The following is a 24,351-nucleotide window of genomic DNA, read 5'->3' as shown; positions in this document are numbered from 1 at the left end:
GTTGATCTGTCTAATGTTGACAGTGGAGTGTTGAAGTCTCCCATTATTATTGTATGGGAGTCTAAGTCTCTTTGTAAGTCTGTAAGGACTTGCTTTATGAATCTGGGTGCTCCTGTGAAGATCTGATATTTAAAGTGAGACCTAAGCATGCAGATGTTTCCTCTGTGGAGAACTGTATACTTACTGTTACTTAGTTCTAAAGACACAGCTTCCTTTTTCTAACACTCTTGTCCCAGCTTTGGTTCCTTAGACGTTATAAGATTCTTGACATCTTATTGTATTGCCTCTAACCCTGCTACAAATTCTTCATTTTTTCCAATGAGTCTAACTTTGGAGAAGCATCCCTCTGTTCACTCCGCTTCTCCTTGAATACAGCATTGAGTTGCATTATCACATTATTGCAAACAGAGCTGGTTCTGATTTTTCCTCCCACCCCCTAATACCACAAATGTAGTGATAGAACCACAAGTAGAATATCCAATCAAGAACTCTCTATTAGATGACACTGAATCAAACCTAACAGTGCTGTCAATTAAAATTCATGTACCCTGTTGCATAAACAGGCGATTACGTAAGTTGTGTGCTGACGAAGCAGTGTTGAGACATGCTGTCTGGCAATTGGTCTCTCCTATTTGGTTGCAAGTTTCAGTTTCCTGGCAAGTCTTGTTTTGCCGTCCATCTGGTACAAGTGAGCTCAGCAAGACAGCCAGGGTGAGCAGAAAGCCCACAGATACGGGAAAAGGTACTTAGCTTGCAGGTGATGTCAGTTCTTTCAGACAACTAGTCACTTTTTCCTTTCTGAAACTAGATTATAACCTATTTGTCTTTGGGGAGTTGACTGCTAGCGACACTGAAATTCTGGCTTAATTTGCAGACTGGGATGATGAGCATCATTTTAGTTTCTCAGGGACATGCATAGAGCTGCTTGTCTTGCTTGGCACAGGACCTAGTTCTACTTTACATAAAGGAAACCACTAAGATTGGCCTTACCAGGAAGGAAAATAGAAAGTTGCCTCTGAGACATGCCAAGCTGAGAGCCACACTTACTACATTCTATCCAGGACTACTCCTACCTCAGCCACCAGCCCCAAGGTTACTATGGCCTGAGTTCAGGTCATGTAATTTCAGTCTCTTCGGCAGTTCATTAATTCTGAGCTCAACTTCTTCATCTGTGAAATGAGAATAATAACATTTACCTTGCATGATTGTTTTAAAAATTAAATAATTTCAGGGCATACATTAGATGTGCAATAGACATTCTATTTATTATTCATGGAATGTTTATTGAGCATCTACTATGAGCCAGGTACTGTGCTAGGTATGGAGTCTTGCACTTAATGTGACTATAGGTAATCTCATGGAGGAGACAACAATTTTTTACAGATAATTCTACTAAGAATGCAATAGTTACAATAAAAATTAAGAAAACAAACAGAGGAAATTAGTTGCTGCCACCTCTTAACCTTAGGTTCACTGCTAAATTCAAAATATATTAGAATTTGTAATCTCTCTAAATATAATATGAGGCAAGTAACATCGCACATTGGCAGTTCATTTCTTTGCAGCAAATTGGAGCCATTACATAATGGGTTTTATGATATGTACCAGAAAAGTTCAAAGAGGAGTCTGGTGGATAATCCTTTGTTTTGCTTACATCCAAACCAAACAAAGCAACTAGTTAGCAACAAATCAACCAACCAACAGACATAAAAGAATTAAACAGTAAGATGTTGTTAACATTACAGAAAACAATTGCCTTGACCTTTATTACAGAATCAAATAAAAATGATGAGAATAACTGATATTTATTAAGTTCTTTTCATACCCCAACTCCATGCTAAGCAGTTTCCTAGATGTTCCTATTTATGCTTCACAATTCTTCCGGATATAGTTTAATATTCATATTTTAGAGCTGAAAGAGTTAGTTAGAGAACAACTTGCCAAAAGTCACATTATATAAAAGAGGCAAAGCAGGGATTCAGGTAAAGATTGTTATAACTGGAAAACCCCGTGCTTTAACCAGAACACTACAAGCATTTATCTAAAAATAAAATTACTTATGAACCAATTTCAGAAAATATTAAATTCTCACATTATGAATAAATTCCAGATAGGTAAAATATCTCAACATAAAATACAAAATCACAAGAAAATATTAAAATAGAAGAGAATTATTTTTATACAAATGTAGTGAGTGAAGAAGCCCTTTAAAGTATGGTATAAAGCCCAAAAATCATAAAAGAAAGTAATGACTGATAAGACTAATTAAAATGTTAACTTTATTTACTTCAACAAAGTTAACTTAAATAAACTTAAGTTTACTTAAATAAACTTTATTCACTTTAATAAAGTTAAAGGTGAAATGATAACTGAGAAAAATGTGTAATCTAGATAACAAAGGATTAATATCTATTACATATAAAAAACCTAAGCTAATGAAGAAAACAATGAGCTAATAAGTTAGTAAAGAAAACCAGTTAGAGTAATAATAGGAATATAACTATCATGGTAAAACCATTAACTTTACTGACAAATAACAAGTTACAACCATAAGGTTGTATTGCATGAAGTAGAGAAAAATAGAAAAAATGAACAACAGAATATTGATTAAATAACTTGTGGTGTTTCATATGATGGACTTTGCAGCCATTCAAAAAATAGGTTGACCTATGTGTTCTGATAAGAAGAATGTAATTTATGATACAACTAAAAAGCACTTTGCTGGCTGGGCACAGTAGCTCACACCTGTAATCCCAGCCCTTTGGGAGGCTGAGGCGGGCAGATCACAAGGTCAGGAGATCGACACCATCCTGGCTAACACGGTGAAATACCGTCTCTACTAAAAATAAAAAAAAATTAGCTGGGCGTGGTGGCAGGCACCTGTAGTCCCAGCTACTCGGGAGGCTGAGGCAGGAGAATGGCATGAATCTGGGAGGCCGAGCTTACAGTGAACCGAGATTGTACCACTGCACTCCAGCCTGGGGTGACAGAGCGAGACTCTGTCTCAAAAAAAAAAAAAAAAAAAAAAAAAAAAAAGCATCTTGCTGAACAGTTTTATTCTATTTGTGTTATAAAACTGTGTTTCTATATATTCCGAAAAAGAGCCTTGAAACATAAGTACTCAGATATCATTAATAGTTACCTCTGGGGAATAGGAAGGATAGAAGAGGCTTCAGTATCTCTTTTTATATTGTTTAAATTTTTCAACACACATACACATATATACACATATATTTCTCTAAAAGCCTTAGAGAGGCATCAGAAATAAAACACTTAGTTGTTTCATAAAAGAAAAAATGAGAGATTGTTTATTCAAGAGACAACTGGTCAAAATATGATTTTAGGCTATGGATGGTTGGATGGTCACATTTATACTCTTCTGATATAGCTATTTTGGGGAATGCCTGAAGATTGCTTTCTTATTGTTTCTCAAGATTCCAAAGGTCTTTTTTTTTTTTTTTTGAGATGGAGTCTCACTCTATTGCCCAGGTTGGAGTGCAGTGGCGTGATCTTACTGCAACCTCTGTCTCCCGGGTTCAAACAATTCTCCTGCCTCAGTCTCTCAAGTAGCTGGTATTACAGGTGTGCACCACCATGCCTGGCTAATTTTTTAGTAGAGATAGGGTTTCACCATGTTGACCAGGTTGGTCTTGAACTCTTGACCTCAGGTGATCCACCTGCCTTGGCCTCCCAAAGTGCCAGGGTTACAGGTGTGAGCCACCCCGCCCAAATTGCAAAGGTTCTTTTTTTTTTTTTCTTAATTTCAAAAGTTCTATCTTGCTTTGTTTTCTGAAAAAAATTAAAAAGCCATATTTATCGGATTGGTGATGAGAACAGGTCTCTTGTCCTGGAGAGGTGTGTCTTTAAGAAGGAGCCTTGTTCATGCTGCAAACACAGCCAACCACCCTCAGTGTTGAGGCTGCTGTTTGCACATATGGTTATGTCTCTAATTTTTCTTCATCTTACCTCCCAGTGGAAATTCCTGTTCTAGTTAGCAGCTCCCAACTTTTAATTGCCAAGCCTGAGAGAGAGGAGTCATACCATTTTAAGTAGATAATGTTGCTCATTAAAAGACAATAGTTTGATCAACTCTGAGCTGGATATTCATCAGCTAGGCTATGAAGTTCTCATCCCAGAAGTGTTACTATTTCACCGGGCACAGGGGCACTCAAGACCTTCCTAGAAGGAAGTCATTTTAAGACATCTTATTATTATGGTCAAGGTAGTATAAGTAGTTTATGAAACAAGAAAAGTTGATGGAATTTGGATAGGATGAATGGCAAAAGGAGATGATTAATAAGTAGATCAATACCAAATTGGAGGGAGGTCTCTCATACTGTGCCATATAGATTCTACTCTTGGATCTACCTTGTTTTATATTAGTCAGTAACTTAGAAAAATCCATAAATTTTGATGATTGGGTTTGAGTATGACGTGAAACTGAGAAGAATGTGAAGTTCATTGGTAGAAACAGTGTTGGAAAATCTCTTAGCCACCTAACATGGTGGAAAAGACAACTGGGCTAAAAGTAAGATCTGCTCTGAAATCCCAAAAGGCATATGCACAGATTCAGTGTGGAGGAATTTGTGGTTGAGAAACAGTATCTGTGACAATGTATTGTGATCAAAATCTTTCAAAAAATGTGACGTGGCTACCGAAATAGCTCATGATATCATGGGCTACTTTAAGACAAATATAGGTTCTAGATAGATAAGTTTTCAACTGTAGCCACCATTTGAGTCACCTGGGAGCTTCAGTGAAAGTCTGATTTAATTGGTTTGGGTAGAACCAAGGTATGGGATTTTTTTCTTTTCTTCTTCAAAATGAAGTGGGTAGAACAATAGCAACTCTTTTTTCCTTGGCTCTCATCTATTACACATACAACATAGTAGAAACAGGTCATCCAGGAAACACACAGGCATTATTTAGAATTATACAACAATTTATAGCATGCTAAAAAACCATACATTTGAAGGAGGTAGAATAGTACTGACTAACTGGTCCCATTCTCGCAAGGATTAGGAAAGAAGAACATTGGCATTAGGCAGCTTAGTTCAGGTCTCGATTTTGCAACTTAACTGGCCAAGTGACCTTGAAAAAATTATCTACTCTCTCCTAGGTTTATCTTCAACTTTAAGATAAAGTTACTTCTAAAAGCTATTCATGGAGTTGTAAAAACTAAATAATATAAATATATTATATATTTAATTATAATGTAAAGTGTTCTTAGTATATTTAGTTTTACTTTTATTAATATTGCTGATATCTTTGGATCCAATTACTTTGATGGAGTAATTGGTGGATTATAGTCCACAAAAGGTTGAGATCTACCATAGAGTTCATTCTTAACTGTTCCTAAATCATTTTGTTTCATTTCTAGTTGGCTTCTTTTTTCTTTTTCTTTTCCTTCCTCCTTCACTTCTCTCCTTCTTTCTTTGCCTCCTTCCTTCCCTCCTTTCTTTCTTCCTTCTTTCCTTCCTTCCTTACTCTCTCTCTCTGTTTTTTTCTTCAAATATCAATTTGTATAAAGATCCAAAATTTTAAATGTATATGTGAAAACTGGCCATAACCATATTATGACATGTATACCCATGGGAGGGTGCATAGTTTCTTGAAATCTTCTTCATTTACCTGAAATCCACTTGTTTAAATATATCAAAATGTTCTTGCAGCAGTCAGTCATTTCTGACTGATCAGTATAACTGAGTCTTTTTTCATTACAGTAGTGTCCATAGTCCTAATGATTTGTTTTCCTTGAAGCCATGAGTCTTACAGATTTTATGTAAGTAATTGGTCTCATTCCTGCTAGAATCAGAAAAGCCAGATTTGTTAAGAAGTGGAATCCAGATTACTTTCTGTCTAGCTGATCTCCCTGTGCTGTAAAATGTGTGTGGTTTTTTGGAAAGCAATGAAAACCACATGCTATGTATTTTCAGTTTTATTGCTTTGAAGGCTCATGAATCACTTTTCTCATTCTCTTTTTTTCTTCCCCCCAAATAAAATAAAGCTATTTCCCCATAAGTAGGCCCATTTCCCCAAGAGTATTACAAAGTCTAAATGTTGGATATAGCTGTTAAATATGGAAACCATTAAAGAGCAAGTCAATTTAGTTATGTTAGTACTTGTGATTTTTATAAAACAAAAATGAATCACATAGTAAAATACATATATAAAGGATTCTCATGCCAATTATTCAGTTAATAAATGTATTTTCACATTTATTTTCTTAATCAAAAATCTTGATTAAATTGTCAATAGGATTTATCTTGAGGTTAGAAATATATGGAGCCCTAGTATCTATTACACTAATTTTGGAATCAAGTCTCAAATAAAAAAAAAATAGCCAATAAAATGGCTTAGACTTTATCATTGCTTAACTCTAATCTGTTTAAAGAAATATTTTCAACATAGATTTTTACTATCAAAAGATTCCTTTCTTATTGAGTTAATCATTGTTAATTTAAATAAGATCACACTTTCGAACTCTTCGTTTAAAGAAGAAATACAACAATCTTAGATTTAATTTTATTTTTTAAACTTCAAGCAGTGTGGGAGGCAAGAGAATTTCAAATTAAGGTTCTGACTTAAAGATAACTCAAAGAATTTATTTTCTTTTCAGGTGACAGAAATATAAATTTAAATATCACTATCAGGGCAGAATATTATTAAATAAGACAACCAATCAAAATTACAGACTCTTTTAGAAGTTACAAGGTTAGTTCCTCAAGACATTGAAACACCCTTGAAGTCTGGTATTTATACAGTACTAGTTATCACAGTTAGAGACAGAGAGATGCAGAGAAAAGTGGGGGATTCTAAGATAAAAACTTGCAATCTGGGAAAGAAAAGGGCAGAATAGAAGATGAGTAAATGAGCTGGGTGCAATGGCTCATGCCTGTAATCCCAGCACTTTGGGAGGCTGAAGTGAAAGGGGCGTTTGAGGCCAGGAGTTTAAGACTAATCTGGGTAACAGTGAGACTCCTTCTAAAAAAAAACACAAAACTTTAGCCAGGAATGGAGGCAGATGCCAGTAGTCCTGACTACTTGGGAGGCTGAAGTGGGAAGACTACTTGAGGCCAGGAGTTCAAGGTTACAATGAGCCATGACTGTCCCACTGCACTCCAGACTGGGTGACAGAGCAAGACCCTGTCTCTATTTTTTTTTTAAAGAAGTTGAATAAATGAAGCAATGAGCACGTAATATTTTGTGTCTACATTTCTGAGTCCCAACTTTTGCTGAAGATGCATGAAATAAAGACACAACTTCCAAGTGATTACAATAATATTCTTAAAAAGTATCAATTTCTACATTTAATAACAAGTATAGAACTACATATTATTTGAGAAAAACTTCTTAAATATAAGTTTAAGATCATTAATTAATTTGAAAAATTCCATCAAATGATGTTGCAAACTTAGTAACAAAAATGTTAGTATGTCACTGGCAAATGTTTTTACTCACTATTAACCTCAAGAGGGTGTTTAGGGCTGACCAGTAATCCTTCTATCTTTTCTTTAGTCCAATCATTTGCCAAGTGTCTGAAGTGCCTCTCCTCACTCCTTGAGGTTCAACACCTCCTCCACCCTTCTTATCTCATCTGAGGACCTTTTCTCTTACTTTTCTGAGAAAAGGGAAGCCATATGGACAGACTTTTCCTGTAGTCCCATGAATATACCTCACTGCCTAGACTCTGCTTTTCCTCCTTCTAAGGATGAGTGGTCATGTCCCTATCCAAGCCAATTCCTCCATTTGTCTCCTGGATCCCATATTTCTCCCACTCAGAGACATGGCTCTTGCAATTGTGTCCTCTTATTTTAGTATCACTCATTTTTTCTCCTTTTATAGGATCACTCCATTCAGCTTTCAAACGTGCTTTAATAACCCCCACATTTAAAAAGTAAGATAATATCTTAATTCTCTGCTTCCCATTAATTCCCCCTATTTCTCTATTTGTAGCAGAACTCCCTGAATGTGTTGTCTAAACTCAGTGTCTCCAGTTCTCCTTCCTTCTGCCTTGAATCTATTCAATGAGGCTACATCACCACTCCTTTGCCAAAACAGTGGTTTTCAAGGTCACTAACAAGCCCTGCAAGCCCCACATTCAATGATTAGTTCTCAGGCCTCACCTTACTCTATATACCGACGTAGAAGGTTTATTTTGTTCTTTTGGAAACCTATTCATCTCTTGGCTTAAACAACCCACTCTCACATGGGACTTTTCCCACCACACTAGTAGCTCCTTTTCATTCTCCTTTCAGTTCTTCATTTTCTCAAACTCTAAACTTTGAAGAACTTAGGAGTTCCATCCTTAAATCTCTTCACTTCTCTATCAGCACAGATCTTTTAAGTAAACCTGTCTATCTCTGTGGCAGATAACTTCCAAATTTGTATCTCCAACCTGGACCTCTTCTTTGACTTATACTTGTATATCCAAATACCTAATCAATATCTTCACATTAATGTCCAATGGGCATCTTCCACTATACATATCCAAAATTGAACTCTTCTTTGTTCGCCTTTTTTCAGTCAAGTCTGCACCTTTCCATGGTCATTTCTGTCTCCGTAACTGGCATCTTCATTTTTCTACTAGCTCAGTTAAAAAAAAATCCTTGATGCTTCTTTTTCATTCATAACACATTAATACGTCAGTAAATTCTATCAGCTCTTCTATCAAAAACATTTCTATGACCTCACCACTTTTGGCTCAGATTTAAATTTAAAATATAAATTTTAAATTTATAATTTTAAAATTAAAATTATAATTTTAAAAATTTAAATATAATATTTAAAATTATATCTTAAATACTTGTAAAATATAATTTTTAATTTTTCTGTTCATGTTGGAAATAGTCCTGGCCCTCTATAACAAAGCTGCTGGCATCCATGGATAGAAGATAACATATTCAGTATTTACAGATTATTTTACACAGCATTAGCTCCCAGGAAGAGTGACCAGGCAGAAGATGAGCTAGGTTGTACCTTCTTTCTTCCTGTTTCTCAGTTATTCTTTAATGAGTCTTCTACTTCCGTATTCCTAGGGTTGCCTCATCCTGCCCCTGACAGTTCCAGGGTCTCCATTTCACTCTAATTCATTGTAGAATTTAGTCCATCCAGGTCCTACAGTTCACTCCACCTCCACTTTCTTATCTCTGGCCTTTATTCTTCTTCTTTCCTTCTTACATTCTTAGACACAACTGAAAGTAGATGAAATGCTCTCTTTAGTCCTCTCATTTCTCTCTCTAGGGTAACTCCTTCCCCTTTTCTGGTACCCAGAGACCTGTTGGTCTTTTCCCCTAGAATGGTGAAGACATAATGGTGAAGGCTTTACTGTACCACTTATTAGATGTGTGGGCTTGGGAGTAAATTAACTTCTTTGTGTCTCAGTTTCGTCACCTGTGAAATGGTGATAAAAGTAACACCTACCTCATAAAATGTTAGTACTTTGAATCAGGAGTGATTAGCAAAGGTTTGTAATGCAATTGAATGAATCATCAACAACATCACACAAGTGATTGTATCACATTGCAAATGTCAGATGTGTAACTAAAATATGTGATAAGACTACTGTGAATATATTATGTATTAATAATACAACATATCTGGAACTCATATTTTGTTGCACAACTATACGTGAGAAAAGTAGATGTGTCTGAACCTTGTCTAACATTTACTTGAATGCTGAGAGCTATCACACAGTATCATACTCAACTAGTAATTTTACATGAACAGATATGCATCAGCCTGAACTCCTCAAAATGCCATAAAATATTTCACTTTCTTAACAATGATACACTTCCAAGAAGTACAAATATATTCATGAAGACAGTGAGAGAAGCTTTATTCTAATGCTTGCAAACAAAAAAGGAAAGAAAGACAAGAATCAGTTTGGCTGCATGGTGCAAAAGAATAAAAGACGAACATTTATTGATAGCTACCATGTGCCATGGACTGATCTACATGATTTACATTCACTCTCCAATTCACTCCCAAAACCACCCTAGAGATGGATACTACTTTTTAAAATCCAAAAGATAAGCATTTCATTTTTCTTAGTTTAAAAAGTATTTTATACTACAACTCTATAACCCCAAAAAACAGTGAAAAATGGGCAAAGGATTCAAATAGACATTTCTCCAAAGAAGATATACCACAGTTATAGGACAGATGCTCAGTATCACTAATTATCAGGGAAATACAAATCAAAAGTACAATGAGATACCACTTTATACCGGTTAAGACGGCTACTATCAAACAACCGGAAAACAACAGGTGTTGGAGAGGATGCGGAGAAATGTAAACTCTTCACACTGGTGGTGGGATTGTGAAACGGTGCAGCCTCTATGAAAAACAAAATATAGGTTTCTCCAAAAGTTAAATAGAACTACCATAGGATTCAGCAATCCCACTTCTGGGTATATAGCCAAACAAATTGGAAACAGGACCTCATAGAGATATTTGCACACTAATTTTAATTGAGCATTATTCACAATAGCCAAGATGTGGAGGCAAACTAAATGTCATTGGATGAATGGATAAAGAAAATGTCATATATACAAACATACATATATACATACATACATATATATATATACACACACACACTTAAACACACATATAAATGGAATATTATTCAGCCTTTTAAAATGAAGGGAAATTCTGTCACATTGAACCTGGAGAACATTGTGCTAAGTGATATAAGCCAATAACAAAAAGACAGATACTGCATGATTCCACTTATAGGAAGTATCTAAAATAGTCAAACTCACAGAAACAGAGAGTAGAATAATGGTTGCCAGGAGCTGGGAAAAAGGGAACATGGGCATTTGCTGTTCAATGGATACAGAGTTTCAGTCATGCAAGATGAAAAAGTTGTAGATATGTTATACGACAATGTGCATATAGTTAACAATATTGTGCTATACACTTAAAAATTTAAGAGAGTAAATTTATGTTATGTGGTTTTTACCAGAACAAAAATTTCATTTTCAAAAGGAATTAAAATTAAATCATTTAATGTATTACAGATGTCTCATTTTATTTTTGAGGAAATGAGATCACAAGAGAAAAATGACTTGGTTCAATTCACATGGCTAAATAGAAAAAAAGCTGGGGAAAGAACTCCAATCTTGGTGCCTTCAGTCCATTGCCCTTTCTGGTGCAACATCAAGTCTAAGTTAAATCAGTGGGCCCCAGAGGGCAAGCCCAATTCTGACACATTTGGAAAAAATGATTTCTCTAAATATTTCTCTCCCTTAGGCTTCACAGGTAGCTGGCATTCAGCTAACCCAATCTGATGTGCCAACAGGATTAGATTTAACATCGATAACTGGTGAATGTCTCATCCACCCACAGCTTCCTGTATTTCAGGATTTTCCAAAATTCACAGGTACGTATAGCAGTATCATGTTCTGAGCTGGTACCATTTCCAAATGAGAGTTCAAGGCAGCACACAGTGTTATGGAGTTAGATATGGTAAGGTGAGTATGTGTGAGGGAGACATAGTCAAGTGGCTGCAACTGTGTATGTGCATAATTCCCTTTATTTTCTTTCACAAATGTATAAAGGTATTACATCTAATAACTTTTTTATATTTTATATATATATGTATATTTTAGATGGAGTCTCACTCTGTCACCCAGGTTGGAGTGCAGTGGTGCACTGCAACCTCTGAACATCTGCCTCCCAGGTTCAAGCAATTCTCCTGGTCTCAAACTCCTGACCTTAAGCGATCCATCCACCTAGGCCTCCCAAAGTGCTGGGATTACAGACATGAGCCACTGCACCCAGGCCTATATGCGATAACTTTTGTTGATAAATGAACACGCAAGTACATGTTTGAAAACCTATGTATTTATTATATTCTTTAGATTGGTATTTCCCTATCTGGATCAAGATAGGAGGGCTCTCTAAATTCTCTGCCATAGATGCAGAGGGACAAAGGAGTGGGCCAGGGCTGGATGCCTGGGCCTGACACAATCAGAATTTACCCCAGTGCTTTATGGGCTGGAGGTAGAGAAATGGTGATCTGGAACTTGATTTCCTTCTGAAATAGAACGGAGCCTTTGGATTAGACAGTTCTGCATTCAATTTTCAACCACTCTGCTTATTTGCTGTGTGACTTCGGGAAGGTTACTTGATATCTGTAAGCCTCCTTTTCCTCTTTTAGGAACCACAGTAAGGTTTTCCTCCTATGGGATCATCAGGTGAGTTGGGTGAGACAATACATGTCAGGTCCCAATCCCAGTGTCTGGGATTGACTTCAAAGTCATTTTCACTCCAAAGCACACCACAAAACATAAAAGCTAAGTCCTGATGAATAAAATCAAGCTATCCATTACTTACTGAGCTCTTTGTATGTACAATTATGCATATACAACTAGCGGGGCTCCTGAGAGTGACCTGGGAAAGAATGGTTGTGGTGTCCAGTTGGTGACGCACTACTGAGCAGGATGTTTGGAATTACCGCCTTGCCCCATAGAGATTTTTCCCACTTTTAAAACTCATTTATACAAAATGTGTGATTGATTTTCTACTCTGTCTTGCCACTATAATTATTTGCTCTGGGAGACAATTAGCATTTTATATGTGACTCATATAACGATTTGTTTGAAACTCACCCAATGGCACTGATCTCATAGCTGCTTCATTTCTAACTCCAGCTCCCTCATCCTTGTTTAATCTTGCAAGAAAACATCTGAGGTGTATTTGAGAGTGGAGAGAAAAAACTGCGTACATGATTATAGCAATATTGCCTTAAAATTTTCTTGAGTCGTCCTTATCTCAATGTGTCTCTGTCTTCAAAACTCTCCTTTCCCCTTCTCCTCATTGCTCCTCAATTTTTCTAAACCTCCAGCACACATAATGTTTGTCTTTTTGCCTGTCTACCTGTCTTCTTTCTTTCTTTAATAATTAAATGTAAATCTCACCTTTATGTAAGTAATTATCTAAGTAATACATATACGCTTCACATTACAAAAATTCAGACAATTCAGGTAATCAAAATGGCACTGCAAGTGTCAACCCTTAGTCTCAGTCTGCTTTCTGGAGATAACCATGGTTATTAGTGGTATGGCCTTTGATATCTTTTCCTCTGTAATTGTTGTTAGATAACATAAAATTGCTGCTTTTGTAGGACACAAATGACCAAATATCATTGTGCATAATTATGTTTATTTTCTTTCACAAATGCATAAAGGTGTTACATGCAATAACTTTTTATTTTATAAGATTCATCTATCTATCTGTAGAGGTGTAGAGTGTCATTTTGTGGATTCAAAAAACATAAATAGAATCACATTACACATATTTTATTGCAATTACACATAATTTATGTGCAATTTCCAGCACAGGAATATATCCTGGATATCATCTAGGTCAGTACATGTATCTTTACCCTATTCTTTATAACAACTTGTCAAACTCTTTTTTTTTTTTTTAATTATTATACTTTAAGTTCTAGGGTACATGTGCATAACGTGCAGGTTTGTTATATATGTATACTTGTGCCATGTTGCTGTGCTGCACCCATCAACTCGTCAGCACCCATCAACTCGTCATTTACATCAGGTATAACTCCCAATGCAATCCCTCCCCGCTCCCCCTTCCCCATGATAGGCCCTGGTGTGTGATGTTCCCCTTCCCGAGTCCAAGTGATCTCATTGTTCAGTTCCCACCTATGAGTGAGAACATGCGGTGTTTGGTTTTCTGTTCTTGTGATAGTTTGCTAAGAATGATGGTTTCCAGCTGCATCCATGTCCCTACAAAGGACACAAACTCATCCTTTTTTATGGCTGCATAGTATTCCATGGTGTATATGTGCCACATTTTCCTAATCCAGTCTGTCACTGATGGACATTTGGGTTGATTCCAAGTCTTTNGACAAGTCGACTTTATCTAATTTGTCCATAGACAAAAAAAGACTTTCTAATACTTGCCTGCTGTCATTTAAACATAAGATAAATATAAGTTTTCCTTAGTACTTTTTCATTTTATTCAAATACTTTTTCTATCAGCAGACATTTTATCAAAAACATTTTGATTATTTTAACTCCCCGTTTACCTAAATAAAGCAACTTCTACAATGCTCTGAGTATACTTTATATGACTTATTCTTAACATTGTCTTCATGCCATGCATCATTTTTAACACTAAATAATTCTATAATCATGAGTATTTTCAATGTTTAATGCAGTATGTATTTGCAGCAGCACTCCTCTGGAGGGGGCACCGACGCAGGGAGTCTGTCCCTTGCAGACCTCTGACCCGGCGACAGATGAATAAAGTACATTGACACACAGATATTCTGCTCTGTCAGTCCAGCTGAGGGTGTCCAAGTGGCTTACAGACTCCCTGCTGAGTTCTGTAAACAGTTGCCACTATGGCCCTGATCAGCTAGTCAGACTCACAATTATTCAGTAAGATTAATTAACAAAAGCTTGAGTCAACACCATTAGAGTTACATAAATGTATGTTATTAAGTGAAAAAAGTCAATCTAAGAAGGCCACACATACTGTATGATTCCAATTATATAACATTCTGGAAAACATAAAACTATGGAGACAATAAAAAGATCAGTGATTTCCAGGAGTTGGAGACTAGGGAGGGATGAATAGGTGGAGAACAGAGGAATTTTACGCAGTGAAACTACTCTGTATGATACTGTAATGGTGGCTACATGTCATTATACATTTGTCCAATGTATAATGTCCAATGTACCCATAGGATGTACAATGCCAAGAGTAAGCCCTAATGTAAACTGTAAACTTTGGATGATAATGATCTGTCAGTGTAGGTTCATCAGTTGTAAAAAAAATGTATCACTTTGGTGGGGGATGTTGATACTGGGGGTTGTTGATATGCTTGTGTCGGGTGAGGGAATATATGGGAAATCTCTGTGCCTTCTGCTCAACTTTACTGTGAGCCTAAAACTACTCTAAAAATAAAGTTTATTAAAATGAATAAATAAACATTTCAAGATATTTTTAAAAAATGAAGCAGCAGGCATGGAAAGGTATTATCTCAATTTTATGGGTGAGAAAACAGAACCTAGAGAGGTTGCCATTTTTTCAGCGTAAACTGGTGAGACGAGAATAAAACGAGAGCCAGGCTGTCATTTCCTAACTCATAGCCCTGCTTCCCATCCTTCCTTGTGCCAGTATTTAGAGATGTTGGCAGCCTGTAGTAAGTGATTATATTTCAGTTTTGACCACAGTCTACTTATGGGTTGGCATCATATATCTTAGATAGTACAACTCAAGGCCAACAGTGCTGTGCTCTGGAATGTAAAACCACTTTCCATTTAAATGAGCTACATCTTGTCTCCCCAAACTTCTGCTTCTATTATAAACTGGATAAACCCATTACCCAAAAGTCATTTTAAGAAATAAACAGGTGGAGTTGAGACTTCTTGAAATGCTAAGAAGCATTTCATAAAATACTTTCATCCCAAGACAGACTGACTCTCAGTAACAGTGAAGTTCTCGTTTCTTCAGTTCCCCACAGAATTTAAGAATGCATAAAAAAGGATGAGTTTGTGTCCTTTGTAGGGACATGGATGCAGCTGGAAACCATCATTCTTAGCAAACTATCACAAGAACAGAAAACCAAACACCGCATGTTCTCTCATAGGTGGGAACTGAACAATGAGATCACTTGGACTTGGAAGGGGAACATCACACACCGGGGCCTATCATGGGGAGGGGGGAGGGGGGAGGGGGGAGGGATTGCATTGGGAGTTATACCTGATGTAAATGACGAGTTGATGGGTGCAGCACAGCAACATGGCACAAGTATACATATGTAACAAACCTGCACGTTATGCACATGTACCCTAGAACTTAAAGTATAATAATAATAAAAAATAAATTAAAAAAAAAAGAATGCAACCACAGTGAGTATTCTATAGTCAGTGTATCAGTTTAAAACAACCTGCAAATATAAAGGAACATACTGAGCAACTTATTACTGTTTGTATATCTACTGCTGGTATGTGCTGAGGGACATCAAGAGGAAATACCAGATTTGGTTGGTCAGTCTTGATTCCCCAGAAGCTTAGAAGCCAATTGAGAAAACAAAACACACCATATAAAGGACTCTACATATTCAGACGGGCCCAGATGAGGTCAGGAATGTATTTTAGTGTGACTTACCCTGAAGCAGACCCTATGAGAAGAATTTGAGTGCATATATTTTGGGAGGAAGATGTAAGGAGTGCGGGAAAAGAGAAATGAGGTGGGGAAGGGAAGGCAGCCAATAAAGGGAGACAACTATTAGACGACTATCACCATGGGTGACTAGAAGTTAATCCAATGAGAAAGTACTAGGAAATGGCATAGAACACATGTCTCAGAGATATTCTATCTAATGGATGGGGAAGCCATAGTACTTGTATTCCAGCTCTTAATCTGGGCTAGAATTGGGGCATTGAGGGTGCTCCTGGGAGTATTAATTCATGGCACTTCAGCCTGACAGGCATCTGGATGCAGCAGCTTTCTGCAGTCTGGAAAACATACTCAAGCACAGTGGGCAGATGCTGACAACTGGAAGTCAGGCTGTGCACATAAAACAAAAGAGTTCAAGGAATGTGGGTGGGGTGCTGACAGAGTGTCTGCTGCAGTAGGATTCCTAGTGGAGGTGAGACTTGATGATACTCTCTCTTTTCTCCCCAGGTCTCCTCATGAACATATCCCTGTTGTCCATTGTGTATGGAGCCTTGCGCTGCAACATCCTAGCCATCAAAATCAAGTACGATGAGTATGAAGTCAAAGTGAAGCCTCTGGCCTATGTCTGTATCTTCCTGTGGAGGAGCTTTGAGATTGCCACTCGAGTTGTAGTCCTGGTCCTCTTTACCTCCGTCCTGAAGACCTGGGTGGTGGTTATAATACTCATCAACTTCTTCAGTTTCTTCTTGTACCCCTGGATCCTCTTCTGGTGCAGTGGTTCCCCATTCCCTGAGAACATAGAGAAGGCCCTCAGTCGGGTGGGCACCACCATTGTACTATGCTTTCTAACTTTATACTGGTATCAACATGTTCTGCTGGTCTGCTGTACAGCTGAAAATTGACAGCCCTGACCTCATCAGCAAGTCCCATAATTGGTACCAGCTACTGGTGTATTACATGATGAGATTCATTGAGAATGCCATCCTCCTCCTCCTGTGGTATCTTTTCAAGACTGACATCTATATGTATGTGTGCGCACCTCTGTTGGTCCTGCAGCTGCTCGTTGGGTACTGCACAGCCATTCTCTTCATGCTTGTATTCTATCAGTTCTTCCACCCTTGCAAAAAGCTCTTTTCCTCCAGTGTTTCTGAAGGCTTTCAGAGGTGGCTCAGGTGTTTTTGCTGGGCCTGCAGGCGGCAAAAACCCTGTGAGCCAATAGGAAAGTCAGATCTACAGTCATCCAGAGATAGAGATGAGACACCTTCTAGCAGTAAAACAAGTCCTGAGCCTAGTCAGTTCTTGAATGCTGAAAATCTTTGCTCTGCTTAATGGGACCCAAGGTCTCAGGGCACAGGCATATTATTTTCTGGGTTTGATACCCGTTATTCATACAAATAATGAGCCCTACACAGGGAACAAGGCAGGACGTTAGCTGTTAATTCCTTGTGAGCTGCTCCTCTTTATAGAGCTCTTGGGTATGTAGAACTATATGGGAAGAAGCCAGGAAAACCTCTGAGTGTTGAAGGGGCAACCCAAGGCTTCACAGTTCACAGGTAACCATGTTATGTTCTTCTAGGCATTACTGGCCTTTTCACTGACAAGTTACCCCTCAAATCTGAATTGTACTGGTTAGATTCATTAGACAGAATGAGGAGAGGGGCTTACCTGTTCTCTAGTTTTCCAGAGTGCTGGTTTGGGTAACCTGAAGTTTTATGATCCCTGAACATAGTTTTCACCCAAGAGCTGTCCTGGTGACCAAAAAAGATTACTAGGGTTTTGCCATCAGCAACATCATTTCCGTCAGAGCTTTCAGGGAGGGCTGTTCAAGTTTGGTTTTTGAATAGAGGTTTCATTTTCATCTTATTAGGGCTTTTTGTACATAGCCAACTGTAACCACCCTGGCATGCTGTCTCTAATTGATTCAAGAGCCTAGATTTGGAGACCTTGTCCCTTAGCATCCATGAATGCAGAAATGAGTGATAAATTTGGCTATGGAAGCCCTGGAATTTTAGGAAAGTTGTGATTCCTTGATATGTTGATGAAATTCTGGATCAGGAGGGGTGTTAAAACATCAAAATGATGGAGGCTTATGTAAGTAGAATTCTTACCATCTTACTCCTGCCTCCCCATTCCTTGCCTGTCAGGACCATTTTAGAAGAGTTACCTTGGTTAACTTAAGGGTTTTTTAGAAAGCCCCACAGAAATCTCTCACCCAGTTCCAGTGTATAGGGAATTTTCATTTTCATTATTTGAAGGAAGAGGGTTTTCCTTACCACCACCTGTAATTAGAGATTGATTCAGAAACTTTTTCTAAATTATAAAGACGGAATGACCAGAAAAGTTTTGTCTTTCATGGAATGCAATTTGACTTGTCATAATTGTGAGTTAATTTGATAAAGATCTCCAGTTTTATCCTCTGACACCCTTTAATGTTCTATTTATTTTTTCCTTTAATCTGAGACCCTATTTGTTTCATAAAAGACGATTGAGTAGCATATCCTCAATTATCTTGGAAAAATGCCTAGATCTAGTGCTGTTATTTCTACCATTAAAATCTTGAAAGTGAAATACTTGAAAACAGGTGAACATAAAGATCACACCAATTTAGAATGAATATTAAAGCCTGAGAAATTTACAAAAGAGACTCTATTTATGGACTCGATTTTACCATATGGAATAGGGATTCATTTCTCTGTGTTAACCTACAAAACGTATTTATCTGGCCATTGCACTTCGGATAATTGTCATTTTAAATTCTTCTTGGTGTCAAATTTTTAAGTAATTTCATGCACACAGGAGAAAATGCAATTTGGTAATCAGTTTCCACTACATTCAGAGGTCAAGAAAGCAGTATATATTCTTTCACAAGACATCCATATTGTTTAATATTTATAGAGTTCATAGAAATACATCAATAAGCTCCTAAACTATAGAGCCTCAATTTTAGTTGTTCTCATTTGAAATGTTTTTGATTTACCAATATTTGTGTCCAGACAGTAGATCATTTTTTGTCTATTTTTAACCAAATAAGAATAACACTCAAGACTGTGTTCTCCATCCCAACACATCACTTACCACTTGCACTATTCTTAATAGGCCTAAAATATTGAGCATATATAATCAAAATACTTCATACAACATATACTCCCATGCACTCTTCATGTAATCACATATGTGCATAGATACACAATTGTAATACATAAAACACCCTTGAAAATCTATAATGACTTTGAATAAAATAAAGTTACCATGTTAATACATCATTTTTTGTTTTTTCCTGATTAACAAAAGGGTTCTATAATGATTAGGAGAGCAGTAAGGCCATTCTTTAGTCATTCCAAGTATATATTTGTATCACACCAGTTACTTGTGTTCATTGACACCAAATATTTTCAAGCTTTTTGTGAGAAAGAAATTCTTGCCTTGAGTCTCTGCAGTGGCAAATGGTAGGGGTGATAGTGCTCCCTTTTCACCTGAAATGCCTCCACCTCAGGCCTTGGGAGTGAGGTGTGGGAGTAGCCACCAGCCTGCCACTGACTAGGCATGTTACGAATTAGACAGGGATGGAGAGACTGGTTTTTTCCAGCTTTGGTTTGGAAGCTTGTCTCAAAAACCATTACAAAATCTTAACCTTCAAATACATTTTAAATCACTTTAATTTAAAACATAGGGGAGCAACTTGAGTGATCCCAAACCAAACTAACAGTGCTGGTTTGTCAGACACCCAAAGCCCACTGCACACATTTATAAGGACAGAGGTTTGATAACTCATTTGGGTATTTTGTCAGTTTTAACCCTTGATACACAGGTATCCCAGTTTTGGGCACATGTATGTCCATTCACTTTGGGGAAGGGATGTCACTACTTTCTTTCTGTGTGGTGAAAACATAAGCCATGGCGAACTGATAATTTTTGTTTTTAAATTATTTATATTACTGAATTGGCAAAATTATACTTCACACTGGAGAGCTAGGTTGTCCTATAGGCATAAAACAAACCAGCAAATTTTCTCATGTGTTTGGAGTTAAAATGTGTTTTTCAGTTATAATTTCAATTTTTAAATTTCTCGGTACTTTAATTAATTACATCCCATAACTTGTCAGGATAGCTGCTTCAACTGAATTGCTATCATTCGGCTGGATGGGGGTGAAGTATGTCTTCAAAATATATTGAAGTAAGTCCATCAAACATGTTTAGACTTCTCCTCATTACTGGAGACAGCCCAGTGTAGAGATTGGCACTTCCCTGTCCAGCCCTACAACTTAAATGCTCTATGCCTCAGTTTCCCCATAATACCCTTGTCCAACCTACCTCACAAGGTTATCAGAAAGATCAAATTGAATAATAGATGTGAAAATGCTTTGAAAATGTTTTTCAGTGCTATGCATATTTATAGAGTTGTTATTATAGTTATTCAAATCCATAAGCAGGTTATTTTTATTTTTTTACTGTTTGAAAAGAAATAAGTAGTGTCGTTCATATGAGTTCCTGAGTGGATATGTGAATCTTTGGTCTTCTCGGCAGGTGCCCTCTCTCTTACCACCAGTTGCTTACAAAAATTAGCACTCAAACACATGGCACTTGGAAGAAAAAGACCCACTGAATCTGAGAAAGTGCTTTCTGGTGGCAAATGAATGTATCATTTTAGTATAGTTTTCTATAAAGGATATAGGAACATCTTTTGATAATTGTGCTTTACAACTTGAATGTTGATTCAAGGCATTATGTGGATGTGAGTTTAATCTTTTCAGCCTTGTAAATGGGAAAATATATATTAAAATTGATTGTCAAATACAACATTTCTTTGGAAACCACCTTAAAACATTAGTGCTGTGGTTATGAGTGAATGTGCCAGTACTTAACCAGTCAATGCATTGTGGATATGAGCTTTTGTTGACTGCTTCTCTGCAGTCGTTGATGCTAATAAATATTGTTATGTTTCTTCATATAATAAATTAATTTTTCAGTTTCTCCTTGTATTGCATTCTTTATACAATTCTTACATGACCTTTTTACTTGAGGGACTATTTTTAAAACAGAAATTTTAAAATAGTTTCATTGTAACTGATTATAGTTGTATGAACTCACCTGGAAATTACTTCTGTAGGCTGAGAAATTTGAGAGTGCTAAGATTCAGCCTTGCAGAACAGCAACAGTCCATGGTTGCTGAAAACTCCTCTGATTGTTTTATAAACATTTACTCCATTTGTTAAAATTACACTGCTGGATACTAAGATTCTGTTCAGTTGTCCATCAGTTGCCATGCACAATACAAAAAAGAGAGGCAATATACATCTCTTCTAGAGAACATAAATATATACTGATTCAGAAATATAAAACACCAAAGAAATGGCTTGGTATTAACACATATAATCAAATGTAAATGGTTGGGAAAAACATCAGTTGTTAAAGGGATCATTTCAGAGCATGAGAGAGACATGGACTGTTTCAATAATTCCTTTGCTTCTGAAGGTGGCCTTGGAATTTGCAGAGACTTAGCTATAGGATAAACCTGTCTTTTAAAAACAGCTTTATTGAGGCATAATTGACATACAAAAAACTGCACATATTTAATGTATACAATTTGATGAGTGTGTACATATGCAAACACTCATGAAACCATCACTACAATCAAGGAAAAGGCATATTCATCACCTCTAAAAGTTTCCTTGTACCTCATTGTTTTTGTTTTGTTTTGCCTTTGTAAGACACTTAACATGAGATCTATGCTCTTAATATTTTAAATTCACAATACACTATCATTAACTATAGGTACTATGTTGTACAACAGATCTCTATAACTTATTCATCTAACATAACTGAAACTTTACATCCATTGAACAACAACTTCCCATTTCCCCTACCCCCCAGGCCCTGGCAACTGCCATTCTATCCTCTGCTTCTGTGAGTTTCACTGTTTTGGACACCCTATCTAGGTGGAATCATGTAATATTTGTCCTTCTGTGTCTAGCTTATTTCACTTAGCATAATATCCTCCAGATTCTTCCATGTTGTCACAAATGGCAAGGTGTCCTTCTTTTTTTAAGGCTGAATAGTATTTAGGAATATGCCATATTTTCTTTATCCATTTATCTATCAATGGACATTTAGGTTATTTGCATATCTTGGCTATTGTGAATAATGGTTCAATGAACACTGGAGTGCAGATATCTCTTCAATATCCTGGTTTCAATTATTTTGGATACATACCCAGAAGTGGAGCTGTTGAATCATACAGAAGTTTTATTTTTTTATTTTTTTGAGGAGCCTTCATACTGTTGTCCATATTGGCTGTACTATTTTACATTCCTATCAACAGTATACAAGTGTTCTCATTTCTCCAAATCCTTACTTGCATTTCATTATTTTTTGATAGTAGACATCCTAACAGGTGTGAGGGGATATCTCACTGTGTTTTTAATTTGTATTTTCCTGATGATTGGGAATGTTGAGCACCTTTTCATATACCAATTTTCCATTTGTATGTTTTCTTTGGAAAAAGATCTATTCCAGTCCTTTGCCCAACTTTTAATTGGGTTATTAAACACTTTCTTCTATTGAGTTGTAGGAGTTTCTTACATATTTTGGAGATTGTCAAGTACCTAGTTTGCAAATATTTTCTCCAATCTGTAGATTATTTTCCTTTGCTGTGCAGAAGTCTTTTAAAATAAATATTTTCATGTTAAGAAAATGGAATATTAACAATTATAGCATTCAAGTAAGTCAATATAAAAATTATTTAATTTGGTGTTTGTTAATGTTTTATTTTGAAATAATTTTAAACTAATAGAAAAGCCTGAAGAATAGTGCAAGGAATTTCTTTATACCCTTTACCCAGATTAACCTACTATTAATATTTTTCCATGTCCATTATCATTGTCACTTTCTCTTGTAAATCATTTGAGATTACACTGCCAACGTTACACCCCTTTATTCCTAAATACTTTGATGTGTTTTTCCTATGAATAAAGGTATCCTCTTACAGAGCCACACTATAGTTATCAAATTCAGGAAATTTAACATTGACACAATACTAATATCTAATTTACTATCCATACCCCAGTTAACAATTGTGCCAGTCATTTCATTTGTTTTCACAAAGCTTCCTCAACCACGTGAATCAACTCAGTTCTCTTCTGTGGGGTTGTCTTTATTTAAAACTATGAGTAAGTTTTAACTTTTCTATGAATAATGGAAGATCTTCAGCAGACATTGAAAAATTATTTGAAGAAAATATGTAGATGTTATCAGTACTGAGTAATAGCTTAAAACTGGAAATTTGAGATGTTTATTGGCAAGCTGGGTAATTCTTTTTCATGGACATCCATTTTAGGCTTCAAGTGTTTGCTGTTTAATATTTGAACCTATAGTTCACTCCCATCTCTGCCCTGCTTTTATAACTCTATTTTACAGTGTTTGGACCCAAATTTTAAAAGATTAGGAATGAGGTGAGGGAAGTAGGTATTATTCTGCTATGACCATATTTCTCTGAATGTCCCTCTTCCAGGAAACTATATTTTCTATGAACATCTCTCCAACTGGTAAAGAGCTCAGAAATCTCAACTATACATTTTAATTAAATGAATAACATTTTGAGCATTTCCTCTTTTTCAGGAAAAGGCACTTTATAGCAGCAGAGATTTGTACAGAGCTGGAAATTCAGAAACATCCCAATCCCTCCTTTACCAATACACACACACACACACACACACACGCACACACACACACACAACCCCTGTCAGAGTAGACCCCTAATATGCTAAGAAGTTGAGTCTGCCACAAAAGCCTGCTCTAGGGAATGACCTAACATCTTATCACCCTCTCTTCATGGTTCTTTCTCTGGAAATTATTAAGCCAAGGAGATCTAGAACACTTGGTTTAAGCAAGTTTTAGAATCCGGAGCATCTTTAAAGAGTGTTACAGCAGCATGCAGCCACGATCTCTCTGCTGCAGGTTATCAGAAAACTTAACACTCAGACTCTGCTGTAGCATGCACCTTCGTGTGAGGGAGTCGGAGGGTTTGCCTCCTCCCAAGGATAGATTTAGCTAAATTGATGTTGAGGTTCTGCCTGTGCTTTTGCTCCCTCCCTGCCTCCTATCCTGAATTAATTTGCTCTCTCTGAATGATGAGTTCCTGATTGAAACCTGATTAGCCTGCTTCCTAGAGCTGTGGAAATACCATCCTCCTTA

General features: G+C 36.7%; 1 protein-coding gene across 1 annotated transcript in view; it reads left to right on the top strand.

Moving 5' to 3' along the window:
* The window catches only part of LOC112631796 (membrane transport protein XK-like), a 32,244-nt gene extending 14,754 nt beyond the window's left edge, over positions 1-17,490 (top strand). Inside the window, 3 exon segments of the mRNA XM_025397281.1 lie at positions 11,257-11,386; positions 16,669-17,011; positions 17,013-17,490. Coding sequence (XP_025253066.1) covers positions 11,257-11,386; positions 16,669-17,011; positions 17,013-17,490 — 951 coding nt within the window.
* Positions 17,491-24,351: the final 6,861 nt, after the last annotated feature.

The sequence above is a fragment of the Theropithecus gelada genome, chromosome 9 (assembly GCF_003255815.1).
Source record: "Theropithecus gelada isolate Dixy chromosome 9, Tgel_1.0, whole genome shotgun sequence".
Classification (NCBI taxonomy): Eukaryota; Metazoa; Chordata; class Mammalia; order Primates; family Cercopithecidae; genus Theropithecus; species Theropithecus gelada.
Note: the sequence above shows the minus strand (reverse complement) of the source record. Positions and strands in the feature narration are given on the sequence as shown.